Source organism: Phytophthora sojae (assembly GCF_000149755.1).
Source record: "Phytophthora sojae unplaced genomic scaffold PHYSOscaffold_12, whole genome shotgun sequence".
NCBI lineage: Eukaryota > Oomycota > Peronosporomycetes > Peronosporales > Peronosporaceae > Phytophthora > Phytophthora sojae.
Window position 1 is genome coordinate 1,589,957 of NW_009258126.1, and position 13,872 is coordinate 1,603,828.

General features: G+C 62.9%; 4 protein-coding genes across 4 annotated transcripts; 2 read left to right on the plus strand and 2 right to left on the minus strand.

Moving 5' to 3' along the window:
* Positions 1–14: 14 nt before the first annotated feature.
* Positions 15–7,851, minus strand: PHYSODRAFT_340733 (hypothetical protein; the record flags this gene model as incomplete). Its single annotated transcript, XM_009538948.1, has 47 exons — positions 15–129; positions 188–298; positions 357–467; positions 542–636; positions 721–805; positions 864–974; positions 1,033–1,143; positions 1,202–1,312; positions 1,371–1,481; positions 1,540–1,650; positions 1,709–1,819; positions 1,878–1,988; positions 2,047–2,157; positions 2,216–2,326; positions 2,385–2,495; positions 2,554–2,664; positions 2,723–2,833; positions 2,892–3,002; positions 3,061–3,171; positions 3,230–3,340; positions 3,399–3,509; positions 3,568–3,678; positions 3,737–3,847; positions 3,906–4,016; positions 4,075–4,185; positions 4,244–4,354; positions 4,413–4,523; positions 4,582–4,692; positions 4,751–4,861; positions 4,920–5,030; positions 5,089–5,199; positions 5,258–5,368; positions 5,427–5,537; positions 5,596–5,706; positions 5,765–5,875; positions 5,934–6,044; positions 6,103–6,213; positions 6,272–6,382; positions 6,441–6,551; positions 6,610–6,720; positions 6,779–6,889; positions 6,948–7,058; positions 7,117–7,227; positions 7,286–7,396; positions 7,455–7,565; positions 7,624–7,734; positions 7,793–7,851. 47 exons carry the CDS (start codon positions 7,849–7,851, stop codon positions 15–17), a joined length of 5,127 nt encoding a protein of 1,708 aa, XP_009537243.1.
* Positions 7,852–8,807: 956 nt separating this feature from the next.
* PHYSODRAFT_528743 (hypothetical protein) lies at positions 8,808–10,367 on the plus strand (the record flags this gene model as incomplete). The annotated part of the gene is made up of 1 exon (XM_009538949.1): positions 8,808–10,367. The coding sequence occupies one exon, from the start codon at positions 8,808–8,810 to the stop codon at positions 10,365–10,367; it is 1,560 nt and encodes a 519-aa protein (XP_009537244.1).
* A 111-nt stretch (positions 10,368–10,478) lies between these two features.
* On the minus strand, positions 10,479–11,498 carry PHYSODRAFT_529377 (hypothetical protein; the record flags this gene model as incomplete). Its single annotated transcript, XM_009538950.1, has 2 exons — positions 10,479–10,898; positions 10,956–11,498. 2 exons carry the CDS (start codon positions 11,496–11,498, stop codon positions 10,479–10,481), a joined length of 963 nt encoding a protein of 320 aa, XP_009537245.1.
* A 665-nt stretch (positions 11,499–12,163) lies between these two features.
* Positions 12,164–13,399, plus strand: PHYSODRAFT_528489 (hypothetical protein; the record flags this gene model as incomplete). The annotated part of the gene is made up of 1 exon (XM_009538951.1): positions 12,164–13,399. A coding segment is annotated over one exon (1,236 nt), but the record flags the coding sequence as incomplete, so codon positions are not given.
* Positions 13,400–13,872: the final 473 nt, after the last annotated feature.

Genomic DNA, 13,872 nt, shown 5'->3' on the forward strand with positions numbered 1-13,872 from the left:
TTGCGCTGCTCTACTTACGTCCTGACACACCCACCGAGACGAACCATACCGGCGGAAACCCTCGGAAAGGCCTCCATGTCTCCCTCCTGTCGGCTGGCGATCGTAGCGCCCGTACGGCTGTTTCCGGCCCTGGCGATAGCAAGACGGGCTCGGAGGCGGCAACGCCGGGTTGCGCTGCTCTACTTACGTCCTGACACACCCACCGAGACGAGCCATACCGGCGGAAACCCTCGGAAAGGCCTCCATGTCTCCCTCCTGTCGGCTGGCGATCGTAGCGCCCGTACGGCTGTTTCCGGCCCTGGCGATAGCAAGACGGGCTCGGAGGCGGCAACGCCGGGTTGCGCTGCTCTACTTACGTCCTGACACACCCACCGAGACGAGCCATACCGGCGGAAACCCTCGGAAAGGCCTCCATGTCTCCCTCCTGTCGGCTGGCGATCGTAGCGCCCGTACCGCGGTTTCCGGCCCTGGCGATAGCAAGACGGGCTCGGAGGCGGCAACGCCGGGTTGCGCTGCTCTACTTACGTCCTGACACACCCACCGAGACGAACCATACCGGCGGAAACCCTCGGAAAGGCCTCCATGTCTCCCTCCTGTCGGCTGGCGATCGTAGCGCCCGTACAGCTGTTTCCGGCCCTGGCGATAGCAAGACGGGCTCGGAGGCGGCAACGCCGGGTTGCGCTGCTCTACTTACGTCCTGACACACCCACCGAGACGAACCATACCGGCGGAAACCCTCGGAAAGGCCTCCATGTCTCCCTCCTGTCGGCTGGCGATCGTAGCGCCCGTACGGCTGTTTCCGGCCCTGGCGATAGCAAGACGGGCTCGGAGGCGGCAACGCCGGGTTGCGCTGCTCTACTTACGTCCTGACACACCCACCGAGACGAGCCATACCGGCGGAAACCCTCGGAAAGGCCTCCATGTCTCCCTCCTGTCGGCTGGCGATCGTAGCGCCCGTACGGCTGTTTCCGGCCCTGGCGATAGCAAGACGGGCTCGGAGGCGGCAACGCCGGGTTGCGCTGCTCTACTTACGTCCTGACACACCCACCGAGACGAACCATACCGGCGGAAACCCTCGGAAAGGCCTCCATGTCTCCCTCCTGTCGGCTGGCGATCGTAGCGCCCGTACCGCGGTTTCCGGCCCTGACGATAGCAAGACGGGCTCGGAGGCGGCAACGCCGGGTTGCGCTGCTCTACTTACGTCCTGACACACCCACCGAGACGAGCCATACCGGCGGAAACCCTCGGAAAGGCCTCCATGTCTCCCTCCTGTCGGCTGGCGATCGTAGCGCCCGTACCGCGGTTTCCGGCCCTGGCGATAGCAAGACGGGCTCGGAGGCGGCAACGCCGGGTTGCGCTGCTCTACTTACGTCCTGACACACCCACCGAGACGAGCCATACCGGCGGAAACCCTCGGAAAGGCCTCCATGTCTCCCTCCTGTCGGCTGGCGATCGTAGCGCCCGTACCGCGGTTTCCGGCCCTGGCGATAGCAAGACGGGCTCGGAGGCGGCAACGCCGGGTTGCGCTGCTCTACTTACGTCCTGACACACCCACCGAGACGAACCATACCGGCGGAAACCCTCGGAAAGGCCTCCATGTCTCCCTCCTGTCGGCTGGCGATCGTAGCGCCCGTACGGCTGTTTCCGGCCCTGGCGATAGCAAGACGGGCTCGGAGGCGGCAACGCCGGGTTGCGCTGCTCTACTTACGTCCTGACACACCCACCGAGACGAGCCATACCGGCGGAAACCCTCGGAAAGGCCTCCATGTCTCCCTCCTGTCGGCTGGCGATCGTAGCGCCCGTACGGCTGTTTCCGGCCCTGGCGATAGCAAGACGGGCTCGGAGGCGGCAACGCCGGGTTGCGCTGCTCTACTTACGTCCTGACACACCCACCGAGACGAGCCATACCGGCGGAAACCCTCGGAAAGGCCTCCATGTCTCCCTCCTGTCGGCTGGCGATCGTAGCGCCCGTACCGCGGTTTCCGGCCCTGGCGATAGCAAGACGGGCTCGGAGGCGGCAACGCCGGGTTGCGCTGCTCTACTTACGTCCTGACACACCCACCGAGACGAACCATACCGGCGGAAACCCTCGGAAAGGCCTCCATGTCTCCCTCCTGTCGGCTGGCGATCGTAGCGCCCGTACCGCGGTTTCCGGCCCTGACGATAGCAAGACGGGCTCGGAGGCGGCAACGCCGGGTTGCGCTGCTCTACTTACGTCCTGACACACCCACCGAGACGAGCCATACCGGCGGAAACCCTCGGAAAGGCCTCCATGTCTCCCTCCTGTCGGCTGGCGATCGTAGCGCCCGTACCGCGGTTTCCGGCCCTGGCGATAGCAAGACGGGCTCGGAGGCGGCAACGCCGGGTTGCGCTGCTCTACTTACGTCCTGACACACCCACCGAGACGAGCCATACCGGCGGAAACCCTCGGAAAGGCCTCCATGTCTCCCTCCTGTCGGCTGGCGATCGTAGCGCCCGTACCGCGGTTTCCGGCCCTGGCGATAGCAAGACGGGCTCGGAGGCGGCAACGCCGGGTTGCGCTGCTCTACTTACGTCCTGACACACCCACCGAGACGAGCCATACCGGCGGAAACCCTCGGAAAGGCCTCCATGTCTCCCTCATGTCGGCTGGCGATCGTAGCGCCCGTACCGCGGTTTCCGGCCCTGGCGATAGCAAGACGGGCTCGGAGGCGGCAACGCCGGGTTGCGCTGCTCTACTTACGTCCTGACACACCCACCGAGACGAGCCATACCGGCGGAAACCCTCGGAAAGGCCTCCATGTCTCCCTCCTGTCGGCTGGCGACCGTAGCGCCCGTAATGCGGTTTCCGGCCCTTGCGATAGCAAGACGGGCTCGGAGGCGGCAACGCCGGGTTGCGCTGCTCTACTTACGTCCTGACACACCCACCGAGACGAGCCATACCGGCGGAAACCCTCGGAAAGGCCTCCATGTCTCCCTCCTGTCGGCTGGCGATCGTAGCGCCCGTACGGCTGTTTCCGGCCCTGGCGATAGCAAGACGGGCTCGGAGGCGGCAACGCCGGGTTGCGCTGCTCTACTTACGTCCTGACACACCCACCGAGACGAGCCATACCGGCGGAAACCCTCGGAAAGGCCTCCATGTCTCCCTCCTGTCGGCTGGCGATCGTAGCGCCCGTACGGCTGTTTCCGGCCCTGGCGATAGCAAGACGGGCTCGGAGGCGGCAACGCCGGGTTGCGCTGCTCTACTTACGTCCTGACACACCCACCGAGACGAGCCATACCGGCGGAAACCCTCGGAAAGGCCTCCATGTCTCCCTCCTGTCGGCTGGCGATCGTAGCGCCCGTACCGCTGTTTCCGGCCCTGACGATAGCAAGACGGGCTCGGAGGCGGCAACGCCGGGTTGCGCTGCTCTACTTACGTCCTGACACACCCACCGAGACGAGCCATACCGGCGGAAACCCTCGGAAAGGCCTCCATGTCTCCCTCCTGTCGGCTGGCGATCGTAGCGCCCGTACGGCTGTTTCCGGCCCTGGCGATAGCAAGACGGGCTCGGAGGCGGCAACGCCGGGTTGCGCTGCTCTACTTACGTCCTGACACACCCACCGAGACGAGCCATACCGGCGGAAACCCTCGGAAAGGCCTCCATGTCTCCCTCCTGTCGGCTGGCGATCGTAGCGCCCGTACGGCTGTTTCCGGCCCTGGCGATAGCAAGACGGGCTCGGAGGCGGCAACGCCGGGTTGCGCTGCTCTACTTACGTCCTGACACACCCACCGAGACGAGCCATACCGGCGGAAACCCTCGGAAAGGCCTCCATGTCTCCCTCCTGTCGGCTGGCGATCGTAGCGCCCGTACGGCTGTTTCCGGCCCTGACGATAGCAAGACGGGCTCGGAGGCGGCAACGCCGGGTTGCGCCGCTCTACTTACGTCCTGACACACCCACCGAGACGAGCCATACCGGCGGAAACCCTCGGAAAGGCCTCCATGTCTCCCTCCTGTCGGCTGGCGATCGTAGCGCCCGTACCGCGGTTTCCGGCCCTGACGATAGCAAGACGGGCTCGGAGGCGGCAACGCCGGGTTGCGCTGCTCTACTTACGTCCTGACACACCCACCGAGACGAACCATACCGGCGGAAACCCTCGGAAAGGCCTCCATGTCTCCCTCCTGTCGGCTGGCGATCGTAGCGCCCGTACGGCTGTTTCCGGCCCTGGCGATAGCAAGACGGGCTCGGAGGCGGCAACGCCGGGTTGCGCTGCTCTACTTACGTCCTGACACACCCACCGAGACGAGCCATACCGGCGGAAACCCTCGGAAAGGCCTCCATGTCTCCCTCCTGTCGGCTGGCGATCGTAGCGCCCGTACGGCTGTTTCCGGCCCTGGCGATAGCAAGACGGGCTCGGAGGCGGCAACGCCGGGTTGCGCTGCTCTACTTACGTCCTGACACACCCACCGAGACGAGCCATACCGGCGGAAACCCTCGGAAAGGCCTCCATGTCTCCCTCCTGTCGGCTGGCGATCGTAGCGCCCGTACCGCGGTTTCCGGCCCTGGCGATAGCAAGACGGGCTCGGAGGCGGCAACGCCGGGTTGCGCTGCTCTACTTACGTCCTGACACACCCACCGAGACGAGCCATACCGGCGGAAACCCTCGGAAAGATCTCCATGTCTCCCTCCTGTCGGCTGGCGATCGTAGCGCCCGTACCGCGGTTTCCGGCCCTGGCGATAGCAAGACGGGCTCGGAGGCGGCAACGCCGGGTTGCGCTGCTCTACTTACGTCCTGACACACCCACCGAGACGAACCATACCGGCGGAAACCCTCGGAAAGGCCTCCATGTCTCCCTCCTGTCGGCTGGCGATCGTAGCGCCCGTACGGCTGTTTCCGGCCCTGGCGATAGCAAGACGGGCTCGGAGGCGGCAACGCCGGTTTGCGCTGCTCTACTTACGTCCTGACACACCCACCGAGACGAGCCATACCGGCGGAAACCCTCGGAAAGGCCTCCATGTCTCCCTCCTGTCGGCTGGCGATCGTAGCGCCCGTACCGCGGTTTCCGGCCCTGGCGATAGCAAGACGGGCTCGGAGGCGGCAACGCCGGTTTGCGCTGCTCTACTTACGTCCTGACACACCCACCGAGACGAGCCATACCGGCGGAAACCCTCGGAAAGATCTCCATGTCTCCCTCCTGTCGGCTGGCGATCGTAGCGCCCGTACCGCGGTTTCCGGCCCTGGCGATAGCAAGACGGGCTCGGAGGCGGCAACGCCGGGTTGCGCTGCTCTACTTACGTCCTGACACACCCACCGAGACGAGCCATACCGGCGGAAACCCTCCGAAAGGCCTCCATGTCTCCCTCCTGTCGACTGGCGATCGTAGCGCCCGTACCGCGGTTTCCGGCCCTGGCGATAGCAAGACGGGCTCGGAGGCGGCAACGCCGGGTTGCGCTGCTCTACTTACGTCCTGACACACCCACCGAGACGAGCCATACCGGCGGAAACCCTCGGAAAGGCCTCCATGTCTCCCTCCTGTCGGCTGGCGATCGTAGCGCCCGTACGGCTGTTTCCGGCCCTGGCGATAGCAAGACGGGCTCGGAGGCGGCAACGCCGGGTTGCGCTGCTCTACTTACGTCCTGACACACCCACCGAGACGAGCCATACCGGCGGAAACCCTCGGAAAGGCCTCCATGTCTCCCTCCTGTCGGCTGGCGATCGTAGCGCCCGTACCGCGGTTTCCGGCCCTGGCGATAGCAAGACGGGCTCGGAGGCGGCAACGCCGGGTTGCGCTGCTCTACTTACGTCCTGACACACCCACCGAGACGAGCCATACCGGCGGAAACCCTCGGAAAGGCCTCCATGTCTCCCTCCTGTCGGCTGGCGATCGTAGCGCCCGTACGGCTGTTTCCGGCCCTGGCGATAGCAAGACGGGCTCGGAGGCGGCAACGCCGGGTTGCGCTGCTCTACTTACGTCCTGACACACCCACCGAGACGAGCCATACCGGCGGAAACCCTCGGAAAGGCCTCCATGTCTCCCTCCTGTCGGCTGGCGATCGTAGCGCCCGTACGGCTGTTTCCGGCCCTGGCGATAGCAAGACGGGCTCGGAGGCGGCAACGCCGGGTTGCGCTGCTCTACTTACGTCCTGACACACCCACCGAGACGAGCCATACCGGCGGAAACCCTCGGAAAGGCCTCCATGTCTCCCTCCTGTCGGCTGGCGATCGTAGCGCCCGTACCGCGGTTTCCGGCCCTGGCGATAGCAAGACGGGCTCGGAGGCGGCAACGCCGGGTTGCGCTGCTCTACTTACGTCCTGACACACCCACCGAGACGAGCCATACCGGCGGAAACCCTCGGAAAGGCCTCCATGTCTCCCTCCTGTCGGCTGGCGATCGTAGCGCCCGTACGGCTGTTTCCGGCCCTGGCGATAGCAAGACGGGCTCGGAGGCGGCAACGCCGGGTTGCGCTGCTCTACTTACGTCCTGACACACCCACCGAGACGAACCATACCGGCGGAAACCCTCGGAAAGGCCTCCATGTCTCCCTCCTGTCGGCTGGCGATCGTAGCGCCCGTACGGCTGTTTCCGGCCCTGGCGATAGCAAGACGGGCTCGGAGGCGGCAACGCCGGGTTGCGCTGCTCTACTTACGTCCTGACACACCCACCGAGACGAGCCATACCGGCGGAAACCCTCGGAAAGGCCTCCATGTCTCCCTCCTGTCGGCTGGCGATCGTAGCGCCCGTACCGCGGTTTCCGGCCCTGGCGATAGCAAGACGGGCTCGGAGGCGGCAACGCCGGGTTGCGCTGCTCTACTTACGTCCTGACACACCCACCGAGACGAACCATACCGGCGGAAACCCTCGGAAAGGCCTCCATGTCTCCCTCCTGTCGGCTGGCGATCGTAGCGCCCGTACCGCGGTTTCCGGCCCTGACGATAGCAAGACGGGCTCGGAGGCGGCAACGCCGGGTTGCGCTGCTCTACTTACGTCCTGACACACCCACCGAGACGAGCCATACCGGCGGAAACCCTCGGAAAGGCCTCCATGTCTCCCTCCTGTCGGCTGGCGATCGTAGCGCCCGTACCGCGGTTTCCGGCCCTGGCGATAGCAAGACGGGCTCGGAGGCGGCAACGCCGGGTTGCGCTGCTCTACTTACGTCCTGACACACCCACCGAGACGAACCATACCGGCGGAAACCCTCGGAAAGGCCTCCATGTCTCCCTCCTGTCGGCTGGCGATCGTAGCGCCCGTACCGCGGTTTCCGGCCCTGACGATAGCAAGACGGGCTCGGAGGCGGCAACGCCGGGTTGCGCTGCTCTACTTACGTCCTGACACACCCACCGAGACGAGCCATACCGGCGGAAACCCTCGGAAAGGCCTCCATGTCTCCCTCCTGTCGGCTGGCGATCGTAGCGCCCGTACGGCTGTTTCCGGCCCTGGCGATAGCAAGACGGGCTCGGAGGCGGCAACGCCGGGTTGCGCTGCTCTACTTACGTCCTGACACACCCACCGAGACGAGCCATACCGGCGGAAACCCTCGGAAAGGCCTCCATGTCTCCCTCCTGTCGGCTGGCGATCGTAGCGCCCGTACCGCGGTTTCCGGCCCTGGCGATAGCAAGACGGGCTCGGAGGCGGCAACGCCGGGTTGCGCTGCTCTACTTACGTCCTGACACACCCACCGAGACGAACCATACCGGCGGAAACCCTCGGAAAGGCCTCCATGTCTCCCTCCTGTCGGCTGGCGACCGTAGCGCCCGTAATGCGGTTTCCGGCCCTTGCGATAGCAAGACGGGCTCGGAGGCGGCAACGCCGGGTTGAGCTGCTCTACTTACGTCCTGACACACCCACCGAGACGAACCATACCGGCGGAAACCCTCGGAAAGGCCTCCATGTCTCCCTCCTGTCGGCTGGCGATCGTAGCGCCCGTAATGCGGTTTCCGGCCCTGGCGATGGCAAGCCGGGCTCCGAGGCGTCAACACTAGGTTGTGCTGCTCTAGGTACGTGCTGACCCACTGACAGTTTGGGGCTAATAAGCCATATTTGCGGTAGCTACGGCCGGCGGGGGCGTGGTGGTGGGCTGCTGGTGGGTGTGCCGAGGTGCGAATCGGGTGGAGCCTTTCTACGCGGTGGTAGTCAGCGTGTAGTGGCTCGTTGGATGCGTCTCGGCGTGGGGATACGGTTTGCATTTGTTAGACAATTGTATTCATTTGCGGGGGCGGTAGTTATATACTTTTTGCAGTTATAGGGTTTTATAGGGTGACCATAGTGAGGCTGGACGCCGTTTCTTTGATCGGGGTGTCTTCAGAATGCGCAGTTTCACATTGGAATTTGAAGTGAATTGCTTACATATCGACCGCAATGGCTGGGGATTCCACAGGAGGAACGCCAAATTGGAGTGACATCCCATTTATCGTTTGTATCATACAAAGTGTCAGACGTCCAAACCTTGATCGATCAATAAACAAACTCCTCGGCTTTTTGGTGAACACTCCCCGTGTGTCGTCGTAGACACTCAACTCGGTGTAGTTTACTCACGCGGGGTGCTGTGTGGAGGTCGGGAGTCGAACAGTTTATCGACAACCCTGCACTTGATGTTCCTGCGCAGCACCTGTCCTTCGAACAATGTCGGTACTTCTGGCGTTGAATTCAGATCGCGACGACGGCCGCAGCATTTCTTCCAGCGTATGCGCCAAGCACACCCAACGATTTAGATATTGTCGGACTCCTCCTGCTTGGTATGGAGGCTGCTCCACCGAGTTTGTGTTGGTGCGTGTCGCCACATCCGTTCTCCCATTCTTCGATACGGTCGCAGGGCACCAAGCTGCTCGGGCATCGCAGCAAGGCAGCATGAAACCTGGCCGCGAACGCGTCTCGCTTCGCGGCTACGAGCGCACGCTCACCATGGTCGACGGGGTATCAACGAAGATCGTCCACTCGATGCTAGTTCGAGGCCCCACGACGGTCTTGCTACGCTACTTGGCGACGGCGGTCATGAACACCTTCAACATGCACCCTCGGATGCGCGCGCTGCAGCTGAAGAGCGCCAAATTCATGGCCGAGATCCACCCGCCGCTGACTCGGCACGACGTCACTTCGTTCGCGCTCGTTCGCGTTCGTATGGTCTCCTCCGTTGCCAGTGACGTCGACGACATGATGAGCGGCTGGCAGCACTACGCGGACGACGAGTGCAGCATCGGCTTTGATCGGTTCAATCAGCTACCATTCTTCTTGACTGTGTGGGTGGACGAGAGGGAGGGCGCCGCACGCTTGATGCTCTTCTCGGACAGCTACATGTCGGACGGGTACTCTGGAATGGTAGTGCTGAACTGCATCCTTGAGCAGGTCGCAATGTTTGCCAACGAGCACTCGGGGGCGCCTCAGAACGAACCTGAGCCGGAGCAACCGCCGCATCAAGTGCATGAGCTCCCACTGCGCACTTCGCTGTACAAGATGTGGCTGTCGAGAGTCGCGTGGGCCAAGCCGATCGTGAAGAGCGTGGTGAGCGTCTCTGGTCGCCAGACATTTCGGGATCGTGTGGGGGATTATAAGCCGCTGCTGTCGGCGCGAGCGGGGCAGCACCATTTCAGAGCTCCCCCGGTGACGAGCAGCAGCACCGCGTTGTTCTCAGAGGGCGATCCGGAGTGTATGAAGAAAGTCGTGGCAAGATGCAGGGAGGAGAACGTCACGGTCGGTGGAGCTCTGGTTGGCGTCATTCTGCTGGCGTTCTACCACGTCATGAAGGAGCGGAAGAGCAATCCTTCCCAAGAGTGCTTCAAACTGGCAGCAAACATGGGATTCAACATGCGCCAACGCGTACCAAACCCCGCCGAAGAGGAGCAAGTGGGGATGTACACACCAGTCACAGGCCTCGACTGGCTGGCTGACGAAGGGGTGAATCTGCAAACCACAACGTTCTGGGGTCTCGCGCGTCGAGCCAAGCAGGAGATCAATGACAAGCCCAAGCACACGTTGGCCATGGCGTTACCAGTAGTACTCATGGACAAGAAGATCCATTCGAGGATGAAGCAGTCGTTCCTCAAAGGCGTCTCCGTGCCGCATTCGCTCACCTCAGATGTCAACATCTCAAACGTTGGGCGGTATCCGTATCGACGGGAGCACCGACTTTCGCAAGACGCCAACGACATCAACTGCGGCGTACTCACTGTCGAAAGTCTGCACGTGTATCACCCGCTTCCCCACCTCGCGTCGTCTGCTACGCTCTTCATCACTGCCGTCGACTCGTTCAATTACTCCATGGCGCACAAGTGCGAGAATGTAGTGGGGGAGGCGCTTTTCGTCGCAATCGTCGAGCTCTGCGAAGGCATGGACCACATCGGCAAGGACGAAACACTTCTGGAAGTTTTAAACCGCGTTGGCCTGCGCTACACCGGGCACGACTACACGTAGCTTTGTCGTTGGAATCATTGCTGCTCCATGGTATTGAGGCATTTATCAAACAATCTGTACGTGAAAAAATACTCGTTCTGGTGCTTTCTGTCGGTAGTTTGGCCGCTGTCGCTACTGCAGAATTGGCTTCACTTGGGTCAGCACATCGGCCATCGTGGCCTCGGCGTCTACTTCCCCGATATGCTCAGCGAAGGCGACATACGCCTTGAACAATCTCTCGGCGTCGCTGTCCTCGTGCTTGTGCAGCATGGCGTAGTTGAAGCTCTTGACCGTGGAGACGTACATGAGCGTACCCATGGAGAAGAAGGGGACAGATTCGTACAGGAACAGCGACTCGACGGAGAGTTCGCCGGCGTCACCCAGCGAGTGCGTCATCGGGTACGGGTAGCGGCCGATGTTGGAGATGTTGACGTCTCCAGTGCACGAGCTCTTCACCACGTGCTTGGAGAACGCTGTGGGCACGGACGCCGAGTTGAAGTTCTGGTCCATGAAGATGTCCGTTAAGGCCGCCACTGGAGATTTGAGTCCGTTCTTGATGTCCTGCTTGCAGATGCGAGCAACGTCCCAGAACTTCGCGGAGGAGAGGACGGTGCCGGGGCTTTTCGCGCTGTCTAAAGGCACTAGAGACGCGAAGCTGCCGACAACGTCCTCGGGCACGGGAGTCGGCAACCGCGTGCGCAGGTTCGTGCTCATAGTGAGAGTGACCTTGAAGCTGTCGGTGAGCGCCACGGGATGGTGCGGCTGGGAGGCGTGGTAGTAGGCCAAGATCACCGCAGCAGTGACCGCTCCGGAGTACGTGACTCCTTCCTGCTTGCAGCGTGCCAGCACCTTCTTCACAGTCTCGGGGGAGCCCGACTCGAACAGCGCGTAGCTCGGGTTGTTCTTGAAGGGGTAGACCAGATCCGCCTGGTCCGCGCGTGCAGGCAGCAGCGGCTTGGTGTGCGACGTGAGCACGCTCTTGATCACAGGAGCGAGCAGCTTGACCGTCATCTTGGTGAGAGGCGTCGAGAGCGTGTAGCTGTCCAGCCACAGATTGTAGGGCGACGCGCGAACGGGGTACTGCGTCGACTCGATCTCCGCTTGGCTGGCCAGCAGCGCCGCGTGCTTCAACGTGTCATGGAATATCGTCATGCCCGAAGTGCCGTCGCACATGTAGTGGTCCGAGAAGAGGAAGAGTCTGGCCAGGCTGTTGTCCTCGTCCACCCACACCTCGAGGAACGACGCAAAGTCCTCGTACCGGTCCACGACCCGCTCGCACTCTTCCTGCACGTGGCGCTTCCACATCGCGGTCTCCTCCTCGGCAGCGCTCGTGGCCCGAACTCGCAGCAGGCGGCGAGCAGCGACGTCGTCCACGGTGATCGGCGGCTGGATCTCCGCCTCGTGGAACGCGTCCTTCACCTGCAGCGCGCGCATCCGCGGATGCAGGTTGTACGTGTACACGAGCGCCGTGGGGAGGTGCTGCACCAGCGTGGCCACTGGGCCCTTGACCACCATCACGTGGGCCACCTTGGTGGACGAGTTGTCCACCGCGGTGTACACGCGCTCAAAGCCGCGCAGCTGCACGCGCACGTTGCCGTTCGACGCCGTCCTCACGGGCGGAGGCGCCATCTTCACTGTGTTTATCCACACTGTATCTGCTCGGGGCGAGGAGAATTGCCGAGTGAAACGCAGGGCCTGGCGTGGAGGATGTGGAGACCTTTGATGATTGTGCCACTGCAACATGTACCAACATCCCTCAGACAGAGACGGGCCGGCCACGCACGCGTCCTTGATGTATACGGTACTATCCTGTCGGTGGTCTCCGCTCGATGAGCTGCTGGACGGGGGACTCGCGCGCGCTGGGCGTGCTGCTGGGCTTCCAGCGCGAGATCCGCGCGTTCGTGTCGTCCGCGGACCAGAGCAGCTTGTCCAGGGCCTCGTGGTGGCTTTATCACTCCGCTACTGGAGCAGCTGAAGACGTTGGCAGCGCCTCGTGGCCAACGGACGAGCAGCTCAGCGCTCTGGCGCAACGCCTGCACGCTCGACTGGCGAGGGCTGGTGGTGGTGGTGGCAGGAAGAAGACGAAGCTGCGTCTGGCGGTGGCTCAAGTGCGCGTGCTGCTTCGAGACCTGCTGCTCGTGGCGTCCGGCCTGCGAGCGTCGTGTCTGGTGGACTGCTGCGCGCTGACCAAGGAGCTGGCGGAGCTCCTACTGATCGGGTTACTAGAAGAGCCCCAGTGCCGATGGACTGCAGCGCAGCGAGTGCGCGCCGTGCTGCTGGACGGGAACGTCTTCTTCGTCAACGTCGACGCCTTCGTGTCCGAGAAGATGGTCGAGCTGGCGACTGAGCTGCAGCAGCAGCTGTACGTCGACGTGAGCGCCAGTCTCGCGCAGCCCAAGCTCATCAACAGACACAGCTCCGAGGCCGAAGCTTCAAGGCTGCTGGCGTTCGCTGAATGGACTGCCACAGCCTGCAGAGAGCTGCTCCGCTCAACCACCGGCCAGGCGCTGGTACTAGAGTGGAGGCGGCCATCAAGTCTCAACGCGACCGCATTGGCCGGCATCCTGCTGTGCTACCCGTGCGTGTACGACGTCCTGGCGGGCAAGGACTCGCACGCCACCGACACCGACGACGGGTGGGGCGAGCAGGAGAACTGCCTCGCCCTGTGTCCGCTCGTGGTGCTGCAGACCGCAGCGCTCGTGTGCATGTACGTAATAACGTTCAGCTGCGTGTTCCGCTCCATCTCGATCTCTCTCTTTCTCTCTCTTCTGACCATCGTTGTCGTCTGGCGCAGGCCGCAGCAGCAGCAGCAGCTGGAAATCGCGCTGCTCGATTTCTCCGTGCCTCGGCATCTGCTGGACGCCCGCAGCCGCTTCAACGAGCGGCTCCTCGACAAAGTTGACGCGATGAACCGTCCGCCGCTGGCGAAGCTGCTGCTCGCGCGCTGCAGCCTGAAGCTGCGCCGCGCGATTGAACGAAGCGCATTGCTGTCCGCCGGTGTCCAGCCTCAAGTACGTGGCCACACCCGCTCGCTGCCCCGCGTCGCGCTGTAAATAGTGCCGCCGCGACGTCAAGACATGATATGTTTACTTAACGCGATCGTACTTAATGGAATTAAATGTTGCTGAAGTATAGTGGATACTTGTACGGGATTCCAAGACCATTTTGTGTACCGAACACAACCGCGCAACGTATTTGAGCCCACTTCAGCCCAGTTTGTAACAGTCGGCGTCATGGGCGCGTCGGCCTCCACGCAGCGCAGGCTCTACCGGCCGTGTACGTGCCCCTAGGAGCGTTCTCTCTGCGCCTGCAGCTCTGCGCGTGGAGGGATCTCCCTCTCGCGCAAGAAGATTGCGTCAACTAACTCTGTGCATTGACTTCCACCTGCGTATCCGCCGGCGCAGTCGACGCCTCCGAGTTCACAGTCGCGTGGCTCACGTTCAAGGTCCGACACAGCGCTGCAATGGGGTGGTCCGGGGTTGTATGGGGTCGAGTGTTGACTTAAGCTATTGCGTGCGTGCAGGGC